We start from the raw sequence: 17,400 nt of genomic DNA, 5'->3' as shown, positions 1-17,400 counted from the left end.
GCAGTCATACATAGGAGATACGTGTATGGTGACATGATAAGTGTGACCAGTAGATGGCAGTCACACATAGGAGATACGTGTATGGTGACATGATAAGTGTGACCAGTAGATGGCAGTCACACATAGTAGATATGTGTATGGTGACATAAGTGTGACCAGTAGATTGCAGTCACACATAGGAGATATGACTCAAACGTTTTCTTGTTTTTTTATTATTTATTTAAAGTGACAGAGCGTATTTTTAATTAAAACGGTGACAATGGCATACGTACTCAGAACAATAAAACGTAGAAGTATTTACAGAGTGTTTATCAAAAAGACAATCCCAACGTAACAACAACAGGTAAGAACTGTACAGCATGGAGCATGAAAAAGAAACAAAAACAAATCAACAATATCCACAATAGTTATTATTTACACATGAGTTAAAAAAGTCTGTGGAGACGCTTTCCACACTGAGCAGCTGTGTGGCGCTCTGGCTGATGTACGTCTGTGTCCACTGCTCCAAGGGGGTGGCGCCCGCCGCCGCAGCCGCCGCCGTGCAGAAGGCCAGGTCCATGTCCGCCGCCTCCTGCTTGACGGCCATGTCGCTGACAGACTGCAGCCTCATGGTCTGGACCATGGTCTCACGCGTGCTCCTAGTCTGGCCTGCCACCTCTGACACACACAACACACTCATCACTCATCTGCTCTCATCATTACAACATGGTTAACTAGTAGTCGGGTCTCATCTTTCTAAAAGTATTAACTAGTAGTCTGGTCTCTTCTTTCCAAAAGTATTAACTAGTAGTCTAGTCTCATGTTTCAAACATTACCAAGTTGTCTAGTCTCATGTTTTTAACATTATTAACTAGTAGTCTGGTCTCATCTTTGTAAAAGTATTAACTAGTAGTCTAGTCTCATCTTTCTAAAAGTATTAACTAGTAGTCTAGTCTCATCTTTCCAACATGGTTAACTAGTAGTCTGGTCTCATCTTTCTAAAAGTATTAACTAGTAGTCTAGTCTCATCTTTCTAAAAGTATTAACTAGTAGTCTAGTCTCATCTTTCCAACATGGTTAACTAGTAGTCTGGTCTCATCTTTATGAAAGTATTAACTAGTAGTCTAGTCTCATGTTTCTAACATTATTAACTAGTAATCTGGTCTCATGGTTTTAACATTATTAACTAGTAGTCTGGTCTCATCTTTCTAAAAGTATTAACTAGTAGTCTAGTCTCATCTTTCTAAAAGTATTAACTAGTAGTCTAGTCTCATCTTTCCAACATGGTTAACTAGTAGTCTGGTCTCATCTTTCTGAAAGTATTAACTAGTAGTCTAGTCTCATGTTTCTAACATTATTAACTAGTAATCTGGTCTCATGGTTTTAACATTATTAACTAGTAGTCTGGTCTCATCTTTCTAAAAGTATTAACTAGTAGTCTAGTCTCAATCTTTCTAAAACTATTAACTAGTAGTCTAGTCTCATCTTTCCAACATGGTTAACTAGTAGTCTGGTCTCATCTTTCTGAAAGTATTAACTAGTAGTCTAGTCTCATGTTTCTAACATTATTAACTAGTAGTCTGGTCTCATGGTTTTAACATTATTAACTAGTAGTCTGGTCTCATCTTTCCAAAAGTATTAACTAGTAGTCTAGTCTCATGTTTCAAACATTACCAAGTTGTCTAGTCTCATGTTTTTAACATTATTAACTAGTAGTCTGGTCTCATCTTTCTAAAAGTATTAACTAGTAGTCTAGTCTCATCTTTCTAAAAGTATTAACTAGTAGTCTAGTCTCATCTTTCCAACATGGTTAACTAGTAGTCTGGTCTCACCTTTCTGAAAGTATTAACTAGTAGTCTAGTCTCATGTTTCTAACATTATTAACTAGTAGTCTGGTCTCATGGTTTTAACATTATTAACTAGTAGTCTGGTCTCATCTTTCTAAAAGTATTAACTAGTAGTCTAGTCTCATCTTTCTAAAAGTATTAACTAGTAGTCTAGTCTCATCTTTCCAACATGGTTAACTAGTAGTCTGGTCTCATCTTTCTGAAAGTATTAACTAGTAGTCTAGTGTCATGTTTCTAACATTATTAACTAGAAGTCTGGTCTGATGGTTTTAACATTATTAACTAGTAGTCTGGTCTCATCTTTCCAAAAGTATTAACTAGTTGTCTAGTCTCATGTTTCAAACATTGCCAAGTTGTCTAGTCTCATGTTTTTAACATTATTAACTAGTAGTCTAGTCTCATGTTTCTAACATTACCAAGTTGTGTAGTCTCATGTTTTTAACATCATTAACTAGTAGTCCAGTCTCATGTTTCTATCATTGTTAACTAGTCATCAGTTCCACCTTTCAAAAATTAACTATTGCCTAGTCTCATGTTTCTAACATTGTTAACTAACCGTCTAGTCCCATGTTTCTAAAATTATTAACTAGTAAACTGGTCTCATGTTTTTAACATAATCAAGTTGTCTAGTCTCATGTTCTTAACATTATTAACTAGTAGTCTTGTCTCATGTTTCAAACATTAACAAGTTGTCTAGTGTCATGTTTTTAACGTTATTAACAAGTAGTTTAGTCTCATGTCTCTAACATTACCAAGTTGTGTAGTCTCATGTTTTACCATTAACTAGTAGTCTAGTCTCATGTTTCTAACATTACCAAGTTGTCTAGTCTCATGTTTTTAACATCATTAACTAGTAGTCCAGTCTCATGTTTTTAACATCATTAACTAGTAGTCGAGTCTCATGTTTCTAACATTGTTAACTAGTTGTCAGTTCCACCTTTAAAAGAATAACTATTGCCTAGTCTCCTTTTTCTGACATTGTTAACTAACCGTCTAGTCCCATGTTTCTAAAATTATTAACGAGTAAACTAGTCTCATGTTTTTAACACAACCAAGTTGTCTAGTCTCATGTTCTTAACATTATTAACTAGTAGTCTAGTCTCATGTTTCTAACATTACCAAGTTGTCTAGTCTCATGTTTTTAACATTATTAACTAATAGTTTAGTCTCATGTTTCTAACATTACCAAGTTGTCTAGTCTAATGTTTTAAACATCATTAACTAGTAGTCCAGTCTCATGTTTCTAACATTGTTAACTAGTCATCAGTTCCACGTTTCAAAAATGAACTATTGCCTAGTCTCATGTTTCTAACATTGTTAACTAACCGTCTAGTCCAATGTTTCTAAAATTATTAACTAGTAAACTAGTCTCATGTTTTTAACATTACCAAGTTGTCTAGTGTCATGTTCTTAACATTATTAACTAGTAGTCTAGTCTCATGTTTCTAACATTATTAACTAGTAGTCTAATCTCATGTCTCCAACATTAACAGGTTTTGTAGTCTCATGTTTCTAACATTATTAACTAATAGTCTAGTCCCATGTTTCTAACATTATTAACTACTGGTCTAGTCTCATGTGTCTAACATTATTAACTAGCAGTCTAGTCCCATGTTTCTAACAGTATTAACTAGTAGTCTAGTCCCATGTTTTTTTAACATTACTAACTAGTAGTCTAGTCTCATGTTTCCAACATTAAAAAGTTGTCAAGTCTCAAGTTTCTAGCATTATTAACTAGTAGTCTAGTCCCATTTTTCTAACATGATTAACTAGTAGTCTAGTCTCATGTTTCTAACATTAACTGGCAGTCTAGTCACATATTTCTAACATTATTAAATAGTAGTCTAGTCCCATGTTCCAGCATTATTAACTAGTAGTCTAGCCACATGTTTATAATATTATTAACTAGTAGTCTAGTCTCATTTTCCCAACATTAACAAGTTGTCTAGTCTCAAGTTTGTAACATTATTAACTAGTAGTCCAGTCTTGTGTTTCTAACATGAGCATTTCAGTGTCGCCTCAGAAAACACTGGGCTCTCTGACCAGCGTTACAACACAGTAGCGTAGTAAGCCTAAGTAGTCATGAAAAACAAAGCAGCTGTAACATGACACAGTGACACGACACACACTTATAGACTCACTGCTTTATAACAATGAATATCTTACCTGGTGGGTTCCTCCACTTCCTCCTCTTCTTTTTGCCCTGCACACACAACACTCAGTTAACTGGCTGCAAGTGTGTGTGTGTGTGTGTGTGTGTCTGTGTGTGTGAGTGTGTGTGTGTGTGTGTTCTTGTATTTCTACCCTTCTTGAGACACCAAGAAGGAAAAGTAGCTTCCATATGAGGTGTGAACAAGTTAGGACCGAAGTCATGCTCCCAATACAGAAAAGCATTGCATCTATTGGAGAATGTCTCATTTGCACACCTGCTGGTGAAATCTATCAACATTAAGGTGGTCTCAAAAAGGAGGGATTTTTCTAATTGACTGTGTCGGTTTTAAAAGTGCTCCCCCTCTGGTCAATATATGAAATAACATCTGTGTGTAAAAAATTGAAATGCGCCCCCTTTGGCCAAATGTACTAAAAAAAATAAAATCATATACATATATATATATATGTATATATATACATATATATATATATATATGTAGACATGTTGTAATAACTTAGTAAAAATGAAGTTTAAAAACCAATTACAAACATTCAACAAAAAAAAAACATGAACTAAAAGCAGTCTTTTTCTCACAATGTGTTGACTTTTTCGTATAAAATTGGGAACAATTTCTCATATTCTTTCTGTTTCTGTAATATTGCTATATTTTCTCGTAAAAGTATTACTTTTTTTATGTAAAATTATTCGTTTTTAATGCAAAATGGTGACATTTGTCATATGAAATTCAGACTTTTATCACAATATTGTCTATTTTTTAGGTTGTTCTTGTAAAATAGTGACATTTTTTGAGTAAAATTACAACTTTTGTTATAATTTTGCCAGTTAAAATTACGATTATTATTATAATATTGCCAACATTTTAAAGTGTTCTTATAAAATTGTGACTTTTGTCGAATAAAACTATAACCTTTTTCTTAAAACTGCCAAAATGTTAAGCTTTTCTTGTAAAATGGTGGCTATTATTGAGCAAAATTCCAACTTTTATCATAATATTGCACAAATGTTCACTTTTTCTTGTAAAATGTTGACTTGTGTTGAGTAAAATGATGACTTTTATTATAACACTGCCACAATTCTAAGTTTTTCTTGTGAAATTGTGACCTTTTTCTTGTGAAATTCCAACTCATTTTTCACAACAAGCTTTTTTATATTTGCATAGTATGTATATATTATTAATGTTGTAAATACACATCTTTATACATCTAGAAAGGCTGGTAGGCATTTTTCGGAGGTCTCAAGAAGGTATGAAACACGTGTGTGTGTTTGTGTGCGTGTGTGTGTGTGTGTGTGTGTGCACATACGTAGTTGTCTCGGCAAGACCATTGCGGGTACATGTTGGCATGGATTTGGTTGAGCATCTCGGCTTCCTGGAAATACTTCTCCTGCTCCGGTGGTGTCAGAGATTTCCACTGCAAAACATGGCGCTGTCAGTACACAACTCCATGAAGATCAACAACAACAGCAACAACAACAACACAAACCATCTGGCCGAGGGCTTTATTGACGGTGGCGCTGTCCTTGTTGAGGAACTTGGCCTTGACGGCGGGACGCTGCTCCTTCATGAACAGCATGAAGGCGTTTGGAGGCTTCTTGATGTAAGGCCTGTCCACGTTGTTCCCTGTCCTCTTCTTTCTCCTGCAACACATGGGGAAACAGTGTGAGCGTGAGTCGCCCCCGTGTGGACGTAGGAGGTAGTGCACCGCAATTACTTTGATGAGTTTGGAGGAGGGTTGGTGAAGAAGGTGTCAGGTTCCTCTCCAGGTTCCATCTTGAACAGCAGCTGACCGTTGCTACACCTGCACACACACTACATGTTAGCAGGTATACACTATAATATATATATATATATATATATGTATATATATATATATGTATGTGTGGGAAAAAAAATCACAAGACTACTTTATCTCTACAGAACTATTTCATGAGGGGTTTCCTCAATCATCAGGAAATCTCCTGATGATTGAGAGAACCCCTCATGAAACAGTTCTGTAGAGATAAAGTTGTCTTGTGATTTTTTTCCCACACATACATATATTGCGCTCTACCACGGTATCGAGCACTATTCTCTGGATAATCTAATTAAGATATATATATGTATATATATATATATATATATATATATATATATATATATATATATATGTATATGTATATAGATATACAGTACAGGCCAAAAGTTTGGACCCACCTTCTCATTCAATGTGTTTTCTTTACTTTCATGATTATTTACATTGTAGATCACTAGTCACTAAAATATCATGCAAAAGTGCAGATTCCAACCATTGGAATATGTTGTATAGTTCAAGACTTACATCTTAAAGCTCTAAAAAAATATTTGGGAATGTCTGGCGGGCCAGATTGAAAAGCTTAACGTGCCTAAATTTGCCCAGGTTTTAAAGCATTTATCGGCCGATATTACCGGACATCTCTAACTATTACTGATTTACGAACCATTCACCGTACAAACGTTTAGCTTTACGAAGCGTGGATGGAATAGAAATATTTCATGTCTTCGTGTAGAAGTGTTTACTTTCATGTTGTGTCCAGCAGCACGTCCATTTTGGGCGTGCTGATCATATGTTAGCTACCGTGCTAATTGTTACTTGGTGCGCTTTTTAAAGGGGAACATTATCACAATTTCAAAAGGGTTAAAAACAATAAAAATCAGTTCCCAGTGGCTTGTTGTATTTTTTTTCAAAATTTTACCGGTCTCGGAATATCCCTAAATAAAGCTTTAAAGTGCTTGATTTTCGGCTCTCTGCGAAGACACTGGCCATTTCCCTGTGACGTCATACAGTGCTGCCAATGTAAACAAACAATGGGAATACCACAGCAAGATATAGTGTCATTAGCTCGGATTCAAACTCGGATTTCAGCGACTTAAGCGATTCAACAGATTACGCATGTATTGAAACAGATGGTTGGAGTATGAAAATATTGAAGAAGAAACTGAAGCTTTTGAGTGAATAGCTATTGACGCTATTCATAGCCATAGCACGGCCGAATAGCTGCGTTAGCATCGCCGGTAAAATGTGCGGACCAAACGATCAGGACTTTCGTATCTTGTGACATGTGGGTGGAAGGAAACGTAAGATAGTTGCAAATGCATCTGCAGGTTATCCATACATCTTTGTTCCATGTCTGCTTTAGCACCGCCGGTAAATAGCATGTTAACATCGATTAGCGTAGCATGTTAGCATCGATTAGCTGGCAGTCAACATCAACAAAACTCACAATTGTGATTTCGTTGACTAGCATCGCTGGTAGAATGTGGAGACACTCCAGCACATTCAACGGGGGTCTGGCGGCAGACACTTTGGCATCTTCGGGCCAGTGGTGCAACTTGAATCCCTCCCTGTTAGTGTTGTTACACCCTCCGACAACACACCGTCGAGGCATGATGTCTCCAAGGTTCCAAAAAATAGTCAAAAAAACGGAAAATAACAGAGCTGAGACCCGGTGTTTGTAATGTGTTGAAAATGAAAATGGTGGACGTGTTACCTCGGCGACGTCACATTCTGACGTCATCGCCTCCAGCGCGATAAACAGAAAGGCGTTTAATTCGCCAAAATTCGCCCATTTAGAGTTCGGAAATCGGTTAAAAAAATAGATGGTCTTTTTTGTGCACCATCAAGGTATATATTGACGCTTACATAGGTTTGGTGATAATGTTCCCCTTTAATATGTTTTTAGCATTTTTAGCTATCTATCCCATCCATTTTTGACCGCAATTGTGCGGTCCTCTCCAAGGTTTCTCATAGTCATTCACATTAACGTCCCACTGGCCCTTATGTGGGCTCTGAACCGAGGATGTCGTTGTGGCTTGTGCAGCCCTTTGAGACACTTGTGATTTAGGGCTATATAAATAAACATTGACTGATTGATTGAATTTTTTATTTTATTATTTTGCTATCGGCCATAATGTTTTGTACTCAACAAATAGTTTTCATATTACACAGAGAGACGCTGAAAAAGGTGTTGTTTTTTTTTGTGTGTGCTCTGGCGCCATATTTAGGACGAGTTCGCTCACTGCAGATTGAACGTCTGTTTAGCGCCTTAAACTGGAAGCACAAGTGCCGTTCCGTCTTCTAGTTTTCCGTAGACTTAGACAAACTTTATTCATCCACAAGGAAAATTGTTAATAGAGTTTCTACTCGTATTGTTTTTTTATTCATCAGTTCAAGCAACATTTGCTAGTTTTACAATTAAACTAAAACTATTCATACTTACCAAACCGTCACATATTTGATAGTAGTGTTTTCATGCATTTTTTGCATTGTTTCAGTTTCACTAATTCTTCAGTAAATTCACCAAAACGTCACCATGGAGTTATTGAGTCTGTTTAGCTGATTGGAGACTTAGCTTCCGCAGCTAGTTACTTCTGTTTTGTTTGATCAGCCGTTTTACTGCCTTGTTGCTGACGTTGTTTGGAAACAATTAAAGTACGTAAATAGACATTTACAGAATCTTTTTGTGTAAATAACTCATTTCATAACGTACATATCTGCACTCTACATTACGGAAAATATGGTAATTCAGTGTTACTTACATGACTCCTACAGGATTTTGGCCCATGACCTCCGGCTGGATCACCACAGGAACACAGCTGACCTGTTGACACATCGTTAAAGTCGCCACATGTCCATCAGGTGTCAGCATTTCATTCATGACAAATGCCATTTTTTTCAAGCTCCTTTACATGCATTTGTATTTGTGAGTGAGGGTCTTACCGTCGGTGGAGGTGGCGGCAGCGGCAGCTGACTGACGGGCGCCATTGAGGGTCTCCCTGTTTGTGGCGGAGGCACCAGATGATTGACGGGCGCCATTGGGGGTCTGACTGTTTGAGGAGGGGCCAGATGACTGAAAGGCGCCATTATCTGAACGAGTGGAGGTTAGCACAAACAAACAGCAGCAATATATTAGTGTTATAAAATATTATATATACTATTTTACATGTTTTTTTTTTTTTTTATCTGCTCAACACCCTGTACTCTCTGCAGTTAAGTACACTATGTAGGCCAGGGGTTTCAAACTTGTTTCAAACTTGCGATTATGGCTGCTCTCAAAAAAAAAAAAATATATATATATATATTATTACACACTTCTTTATGTTATTAGTCTTTTTTTTTACGTACAAATTGCTAGATAACGTACTTGCTTTTAAAATCACAAGCGCGGGGAATAAGCATTTTATTCTAACAAAAAAATGTTTGGAATATACAGTAAAGGCCAAACGTTTGGACACACCTCCTCCTCATTCAATGTGTTTTCTTTATTTTCATGACTATTTACATTGTAGATTGTCCCTGAAGGCATCACAACTATGAATGAACACATGTGGAGTTATGTACTTAACAAAAAAAAAGGTGAAATAACTGAAAACATGTTTTGTATTCTAGTTCCTTCAAAATAGCCACCCTTTGCTCCGATTACTGTTTTGCACACTCATGGCATTCTCTCCATGAGCTTCAAGAGGTAGTCACCTGAAATGGTTTTCACTTCACAGGTGTACTTGACGCTCATCGAGAGAATGCAAAGAGTGTGCAAAGCAGTAAGTGGCTATTTTGAAGAAACTAGAATACAAATTACACCTTTTTTTGTTAAGTACATCACTCAACATGTGTTCATTCATAGTTGTGATGCCTTCAGGGACAATCTACAATGTAAATAGTCGTGAAAATAAAGAAAACACATTGAATGAGGAGAAGGTGTGTGCAAACTTATTGTTATGTATGTATAGGGCAGTGGTTCTCAAATTGGGGTACGCGTACCCCTGGGGGTACTTGAAAGTATGCCAAGGGGTATGTGAGATTTTTTTTAAAATATTCGAAAAATAGCAACAATTCAGAAATCCTTTATAAATATATTTATTGAATAATACTTCAACAAAATATGGATGTAAGTTCCTAAACTGTGAAAAGAAATACAACAATGCAATATTCAGTGTAGACAGCTAGATTTTTTGTGGACATGTTCCATAAATATGGATTTTAAAGGGTTTTTTTTTTGTGAAGAAATGTTTAGAATTAAGTTCATGAATCCAGATGGATCTCTATTACAATCCCCAGAAAGGGCACTTACTGTTGTCCAACAATATGCACAAAACCAGAGCTGCAAGCCACACTTTGGACACCCCTGTGTTAAAATAGTGTTTTTTTTGGGGTCAGTCGGAGAGAAAACATGCTTTTTTTTCTGTCAAAATTGAAAGGATGAACATTTTTTATTAAAAAGGATGAGGTAGTTTACTGAAGTACATTCCTGAGTTTGACACAGGTGATGCAGGCCAATTGATTCTGGGTACAACTCTACTATTAAACATTCACATCGCCTTTTTAACGTTTGACACGTATTTAATTATAGTACATCCATCCATTTTTTACCGCTTGTCCCTTTCGGGGGGTGGCATATCTTTATAAAATGGATGGATGGATGGTGTACCCTTCAACTGTAGAGTGAAGAACTTGGAAAATGAGCAGTTTAATAGTGTTTACTTGACTATTAATATGATTTTTGTGAGCATCGCAGCTATGTTTGGCCCCAGAAGGTCGCTTCTAACAGTGAATACTATTATTACATATTTTTCTCCCCACCCCCGAGTTTTTGGTATCAAATTGTCAGCTTTTTCCCTTCAGAATATCATAAATCCTCGCTCTTTTTGAAATATCCTTACTGTTGTCCGACAATATGCACAAAACCGGAGCTGAGGGCCACACTTTGGACACCCCTGTGTTAAGATAGTGTTTTTTGGGGGTCAGTCGGATGATTGTCTAGCTTAGAAAACATTTTTTTTCTGTCCAAATTGAAAGGATGAATAATTTTATTAAAAAAGATGAGGTACTTTACTGAAGTACATTCTGGAGTATGACACAGGTGATGCAGGCCAATTGATTCTGGGTACAACTCTACTATTAAACATTCACATCGCCTTTTTAACGTTTGACACATATTTAATTATAGTACATCCATCCATTTTTTACTGCTTGTCCCTTTCGGGGTGGCATATCTTTACAAAATGGATGGATGGTGTACCCTTCAACTGTAGAGTGAACAACTTGAAAAATAAGCCGTTTAATAAGTCTTTACTTGACTATTAATATGATGTACGTGAACATCGCAGTTATGTTTGGCCCCAGAGGGCCGCCTCTAACAGTTAATACTATTATTACACATTTTTCTCCCCACTCCCGAGTTATTAGTATCAAATTGTCAGCTTTTTTCCCCCTCAGAACATCATAAATCATCGCTCTTTTTGAAATATTCTTACTGTTGTCCAACAATATGCACAAAAATGGAGCCGCGGGCCACACTTTGGACACCCCTGTGTTAAGATAGTGTTTTTTTGGATCAGTCGGATGTTTGTCTAGCTTAGAAAACATGCTTTTTTTCTGTCAAAATTTAAAGGATGAACATTTTTTATTAAAAAAGATGAGGTAGTTTACTGAGGTATACTGGTTTCACTATGTAAAGCGCTTTGAGTCACTAGAGAAAAAACGCTATATAAACATCATTCACTTCACTTCACTACATTCTGGAGTTTGACACAGGTGATGCAGGCCAATTGATTCTGGGTACAACTCTACTATTAAACATTCACATCGCCTTTTTAACGTTTGACACGTATTTAACTATAGTACATCCATCCATTTTTTACCGCTTGTCCCTTTCGGGGGGTGGCATATCTTTATAAAATGGATGGATGGATGGTATACCCTTCAACTGTAGAGTGAAGAACTTGGAAAATGAGCAGTTTAATAGTGTTTACTTGACTATTAATATGATTTTTGTGAGCATCGCAGCTATGTTTGGCCCCAGAAGGTCGCTTCTAACAGTGAATACTATTATTACATATTTTTCTCCCCACCCCCGAGTTTTTGGTATCAAATTGTCAGCTTTTTCCCTTCAGAATATCATAAATCATCGCTCTTTTTGAAATATCCTTACTGTTGTCCGACAATATGCACAAAACCGGAGCTGAGGGCCACACTTTGGACACCCCTGTGTTAAGATAGTGTTTTTTGGGGGTCAGTCGGATGATTGTCTAGCTTAGAAAACATTTTTTTTCTGTCCAAATTGAAAGGATGAATAATTTTATTAAAAAAGATGAGGTACTTTACTGAAGTACATTCTGGAGTATGACACAGGTGATGCAGGCCAATTGATTCTGGGTACAACTCTACTATTAAACATTCGCATCGCCTTTTTAACGTTTGCTACATATTTAATTATAGTACATCCATCCATTTTTTACCGCTTGTCCCTTTCGGGGTGGCATATCTTTACAAAATGGATGGATGGATGGTGTACCCTTCAACTGTAGAGTGAACAACTTGAAAAAAAAGCAGTTTAATAAGTCTTTACTTGACTATTAATATGATGTACGTGAACATCGCAGTTATGTTTGGCCCCAGAGGGCCGCTTCTAACAGTTAATACTATTATTACACATTTTTCTCCCCACTCCCGAGTTATTAGTATCAAATTGTCAGCTTTTTTCCCCCTCAGAACATCATAAATCATCGCTCTTTTTGAAATATTCTTACTGTTGTCCAACAATATGCACAAAAATGGAGCCGCGGGCCACACTTTGGACACCCCTGTGTTAAGATAGTGTTTTTTTGGATCAGTCGGATGTTTGTCAGGCTTAGAAAACATGCTTTTTTTCTGTCAAAATTTAAAGGATGAACATTTTTTATTAAAAAAGATGAGGTAGTTTACTGAGGTACACTGGTTTCACTATGTAAAGCGCTTTGAGTCACTAGAGAAAAAGCGCTATATAAATATCATTCACTTCACTTCACTTCACTACATTCTGGAGTTTGACACAGGTGATGCAGGCCAATTGATTCTGGGTACAACTCTACTATTAAACATTCACATCGCCTTTTTAACGTTTGACACATATTTAATTATAGTACATCCATCCATTTTTTACCGCTTGTCCCTTTCGGGGTGGCATATCTTTACAAAATGGATGGATGGATGGATGGTGTACCCTTCAACTGTAGAGTGAACAACTTGGAAAATGAGCAGTTTAATAAGTGATTACTTGACTATTATTATGATGTACATTAACATCGCAGTTATGTTTGGCCCCAGAGGGCCGCTTCTAACAGTGAATACTATCATTACACATTTTTCACCCCACCCCCGAGTTATTGGTATCAAATTGTCAGCTTTTTCCCTTCAGAACATCATAAATCATCGCTGATTTTTAAAATATTCTTACTGTTGTCCAACAATATGCACATACCTGGAGCTGAGGGCCACACTTTGGACACCCCTGTGTTAAGATAATGTTTTTTTGGGGTCAGTCGGATGATTGTCTAGTTTAGAAAACATGCATTTTTTCTGTCCAAATTGAAAGGAGGAATATTTTTATTAAAAAAGATGAGGTACTTTACTGAAGTACATATTGGAGTTTGACACAGGTGATGCAGGCCAATTGATTCTGGGTACAACTCTACTATTAAACATTCGCATCGCCTTTTTAACGTTTGCTACATGTTAAATTATAGTGCATCCATCCATCCATTTTTTTACCGCTTGTCCCTTTCGGGGTCGCATATCCTTACAAAATGGATGGATGGATGGTGTACCCTTCAACTTGAAAAAGACTTAAAAGTGAACAACTCGGAAAAATAATCAGTGTAATAAGTGTCTACTTGACTATTAATATGATGTACGTTCCTAATAAAGACTTTGCATCGTTACTTTGACAAAACGTGCATGTTCGAACCTACCTGTTCCCCGTGGTAGATGCAGTCTTCGAACCGACGACGGTGGCCAATTTCCGGCGAGATTTTGGTACCTAAGTCCTCGTCGATCAGTTCGAAGATCAGGTCCCAGTCTGGATCCATGGCGGCAAATGTAGTTGGGATAAGTTGACTTGGCGTCGTCCGGCGTTTCTCGTCCGTCCACTGGTCTGGCGACAGATCGTGTGGGGGGAGTAACTTTAACGGACACCCAAAAATAACGGATTTATTTAGGCTTTGATACGTCATATAGACGTCACGTGATTGGCTGGATTTTGGATTTTACAAACCGACTGGTTTCGGAGCTTGCCATTGGTTGGCCAGCAGGGGGCGGGGCCAGCACGAACGTTCTCGAGAGGGAAAAAAACCCAACGATTTTAATTACGTAAGTACATTGAAAAAAAAAAAAAGTAGTAAACTTTGTTAACAGTCCGATTTAATATATTTCCATATCGAAAGTTCGAGTTAGCTACAATATTTGACACGCTGTTTGACAAGGTAGCTTGCTAGCTAGCTTGTTTCCCATTCAGTTGCTAGCTAACTCAACCAATAAGCTACAATGTACACCAAAAGTGAAATAATGGTACCATTTTTTAAAAATGCCCAATTCACCATACTTCCCACTTTTAGTTAAAGGCGAGCCATAAATTATTTGATTAATTAGCGATTTGGTGTAATTTTCGCCGTCGCCACTCGGTGTCACCCAGTCGCCATTTTAACTGCCATGGCCGTTACCATGTCGCTCCATCGTCATTTAAGTCATATTTGCTGAATAAACGGCTGCAATGTGCTTATTAAATAACCTATATTTCACATGTAAGAACTAAACATACTCTTAAATATTCAATATTATTCTGTTATAAGAGTATATGTGTGTGGCCCTTTAAAGGCCTACTGAAATGAGATTTTCTTATTTAAACGGGGATAGCAGGTCCATTCTATGTGTCATACTTGATCATTTCGCGATATTGCCATATTTTTGCTGAAAGGATTTAGTAGAGAACATCAACGATAAAGTTCGCAACTTTTGGTCGCTAATAAAAAAAAGCCTTGCCTGTACCGGAAGTAGCAGACGATGTGCGCGTGACGTCACGGGTTGTGGAGCTCCTCACAGCCTCACATTGTTTATAATCATGGCCACCAACACCGAGAGCGATTCGGACCGAGAAAGCGACAATTTCCCCATTAATTTGAGCGAGGATGAAAGATTTGTGGATGAAGATAGTGAGAGTGAAGGACTAGAAGAAAAAAAAAAAAAGTCAGGGCAGTGGGAGCGATTCAGATGTTATTAGACACATTTACTAGGATAATTCTGGAAAATCCCTTATCTGCTTATTGTGTTACTAGTGTTTTAGTGAGAATATATAGTCGTACCTGAAAGTCAGAGGGGTGTGGCCACGGGTGTGGTGACCGCCAGTGTCTCTGAGGGAAGCCACATTTTTCGAGGAGGCAAAGCGAAGGCAGCCGTTGGGGCCGGGCTGAGCGGCCGGTTGGGGGAAGCAAGTGAGTCGCAGCTGCCTCTTTGACGGGTGCACGAGGAACGACGCAAGCTCCATTCATGTCTACGGTAAGAGTTATTACCACAATTTTCTCACCGAAACCTGACGTTTGACATGTGGTAGAGAACCATGTTTGCTTGACCGCTCTGTTCCATAGTAAAGCTTCACCTTCGGGAATGTAAACAAGAAAACACCGGCTGTGTTGGTGATGCTAAAGGCAGCCGCAATACAGCGCTTCCTACCTACATCTTTCTTCTTTGACGTCTCCATTATTAATTGAACAAAATGCAAAAGATTCAGCAACACAGATGTCCAGAATTCTGTGTAATTATGCGATTAAAGCAGACGACTTATAGCTGGGATCGGGCTGGAACAAAATGTCCGCTACAATCCGAGACGTCACGCGCACGCGTCATCATACCGCGACGTTTTCAACAGGATACTTCACGCGAAATTTTAAATTGCAATTTAGTAAACTAAAAAGGCAGTATTGGCATGTGTTGCAATGTTAATATTTCATCATTGATATATAAACTATCAGACTGCGTGGTCGGTAGTAGTGGGTTTCAGTAGGCCTTTAAGTGAATTATATTTATATAGCACTTTTCTCTAGCGACTTAAAGCACTTTACATAGTGAAACCCAATATCTAAGTTACATTTAAACCAGCGTGGGTGGCACTGGGAGCAAGTGGGTAAAGTGTCTTGCCCAAGGACACAACGGCAGTGACTAGGTTGGCAGAAGCGGGCATCCAACCTGGAACCCTAAAGTTGCCGGCTCAGCCACTCTCCCAACTGAGCTATACCACCCCAATATATACATATTATGTATAAGCATGTATATATATATATCTATATATCTATATATCTATATATATATATATAGATATATATATATATATATATATATATATATTTTTTTTTTACCGCTGATTCCCTTTTGGGGTCGTTACACCCTGGACAAGTCGCCACCTCATCGCAGGGCCAACACAGTTAAACAGACAACATTCACATTCACACACTAGGGCCAATTTAGTGTTGCCAATCAACCATATGTATATATATTAATATATATATATATATATATATATATATATATATATATATACATATATATATATATATATATATATATATATATATATATATATATATATATATATATATTTATTTATTTTTTTATTTTATTTTATATGTAATAGTAGTTATTTTGTATGTGAAATTGAGTGTTTATATGTATATTGTATATATGTGTGTGTGTAAATATATATATATATATATATGAGAAAAAATAGTGGTTGCTTTTTCAAATTGGTCAACTTACAACTATTTACAGTGAAATATATATATATATATATATATATATATATATATATATATATATATATATATATATATATATATATATATATATATATATATATTAGGGCTGCAAATCTTTGGGTGTCCCACGATTCAATTCAATATCGATTCTTTGGGTCACAATTCGATTCAAAATCGATTTTTTTTTTTTTCAATTCAACGCGATTCTCGATTCAATACAGGATCTACCCCAGTCTGCTGACCTGCTAGCAGAGTAGTAGATTTTTGTAAAAAGCTTTTATAATTGTAAAGGACAATGTTTTATCAACTGATTGCAATAATGTACATTTGTTTTAACTATTAAACAAACTAAAAATATGACTTATTTTAACTTTGTGAAAACATTGGACACTGTGTGTTGTCAAGCTTATGAGATGCGATGCAAGTGTAAGCCACTGTGTCAATATTGTTCTTTTTTTTTATTTCTATAAATGTCTAATGGTAATGTCAATGAGGGATTTTTAATCACTGCTAAACTGAAATTATAACTAATATTGATACTGTTGTTGATGATATTCATTTTTGTTTCACTACTTTTGGTTCTGAGTCGTGTTTGTGTTTTCTCAATTGCTCTGTTTATTGCTGTTCTGAGTGTTGCTGGGTCAGGTTTGGTTTAGGAATTGAATTGTATGGTTATGGTATTGCTCTGTATTGTTTTGTTGGATTGATAAAAAAAATAAAAAATCGATTTTTTAATAATAAGAAGCGATTCTGAATCGCACAACGTGAGAATCGCGATTCAAATTCGAATCAACTTACAACTATTTACAGTGATTATATACATCCAT

General features: G+C 36.7%; 1 protein-coding gene across 1 annotated transcript; it reads right to left on the bottom strand.

Moving 5' to 3' along the window:
- Positions 1-217: 217 nt before the first annotated feature.
- On the bottom strand, positions 218-13,927 carry LOC133543475 (transcription factor 7-like 1-B). Its single transcript, XM_061888059.1, has 8 exons — positions 13,742-13,927; positions 8,733-8,879; positions 8,552-8,613; positions 5,709-5,795; positions 5,481-5,634; positions 5,301-5,408; positions 3,993-4,029; positions 218-657 (listed from the first exon to the last, which is right to left on the bottom strand). Exons 1-8 carry the CDS (start codon positions 13,856-13,858, stop codon positions 389-391), a joined length of 981 nt encoding a protein of 326 aa, XP_061744043.1. The 5' UTR covers positions 13,859-13,927; the 3' UTR covers positions 218-388.
- Positions 13,928-17,400: the final 3,473 nt, after the last annotated feature.

This window comes from Nerophis ophidion, linkage group LG26 (genome assembly GCF_033978795.1).
Source record: "Nerophis ophidion isolate RoL-2023_Sa linkage group LG26, RoL_Noph_v1.0, whole genome shotgun sequence".
Classification (NCBI taxonomy): domain Eukaryota; kingdom Metazoa; phylum Chordata; class Actinopteri; order Syngnathiformes; family Syngnathidae; genus Nerophis; species Nerophis ophidion.
The sequence above is the reverse complement of the archived record's forward strand: the minus strand, read 5'-3'. Positions and strand labels throughout refer to the sequence as shown.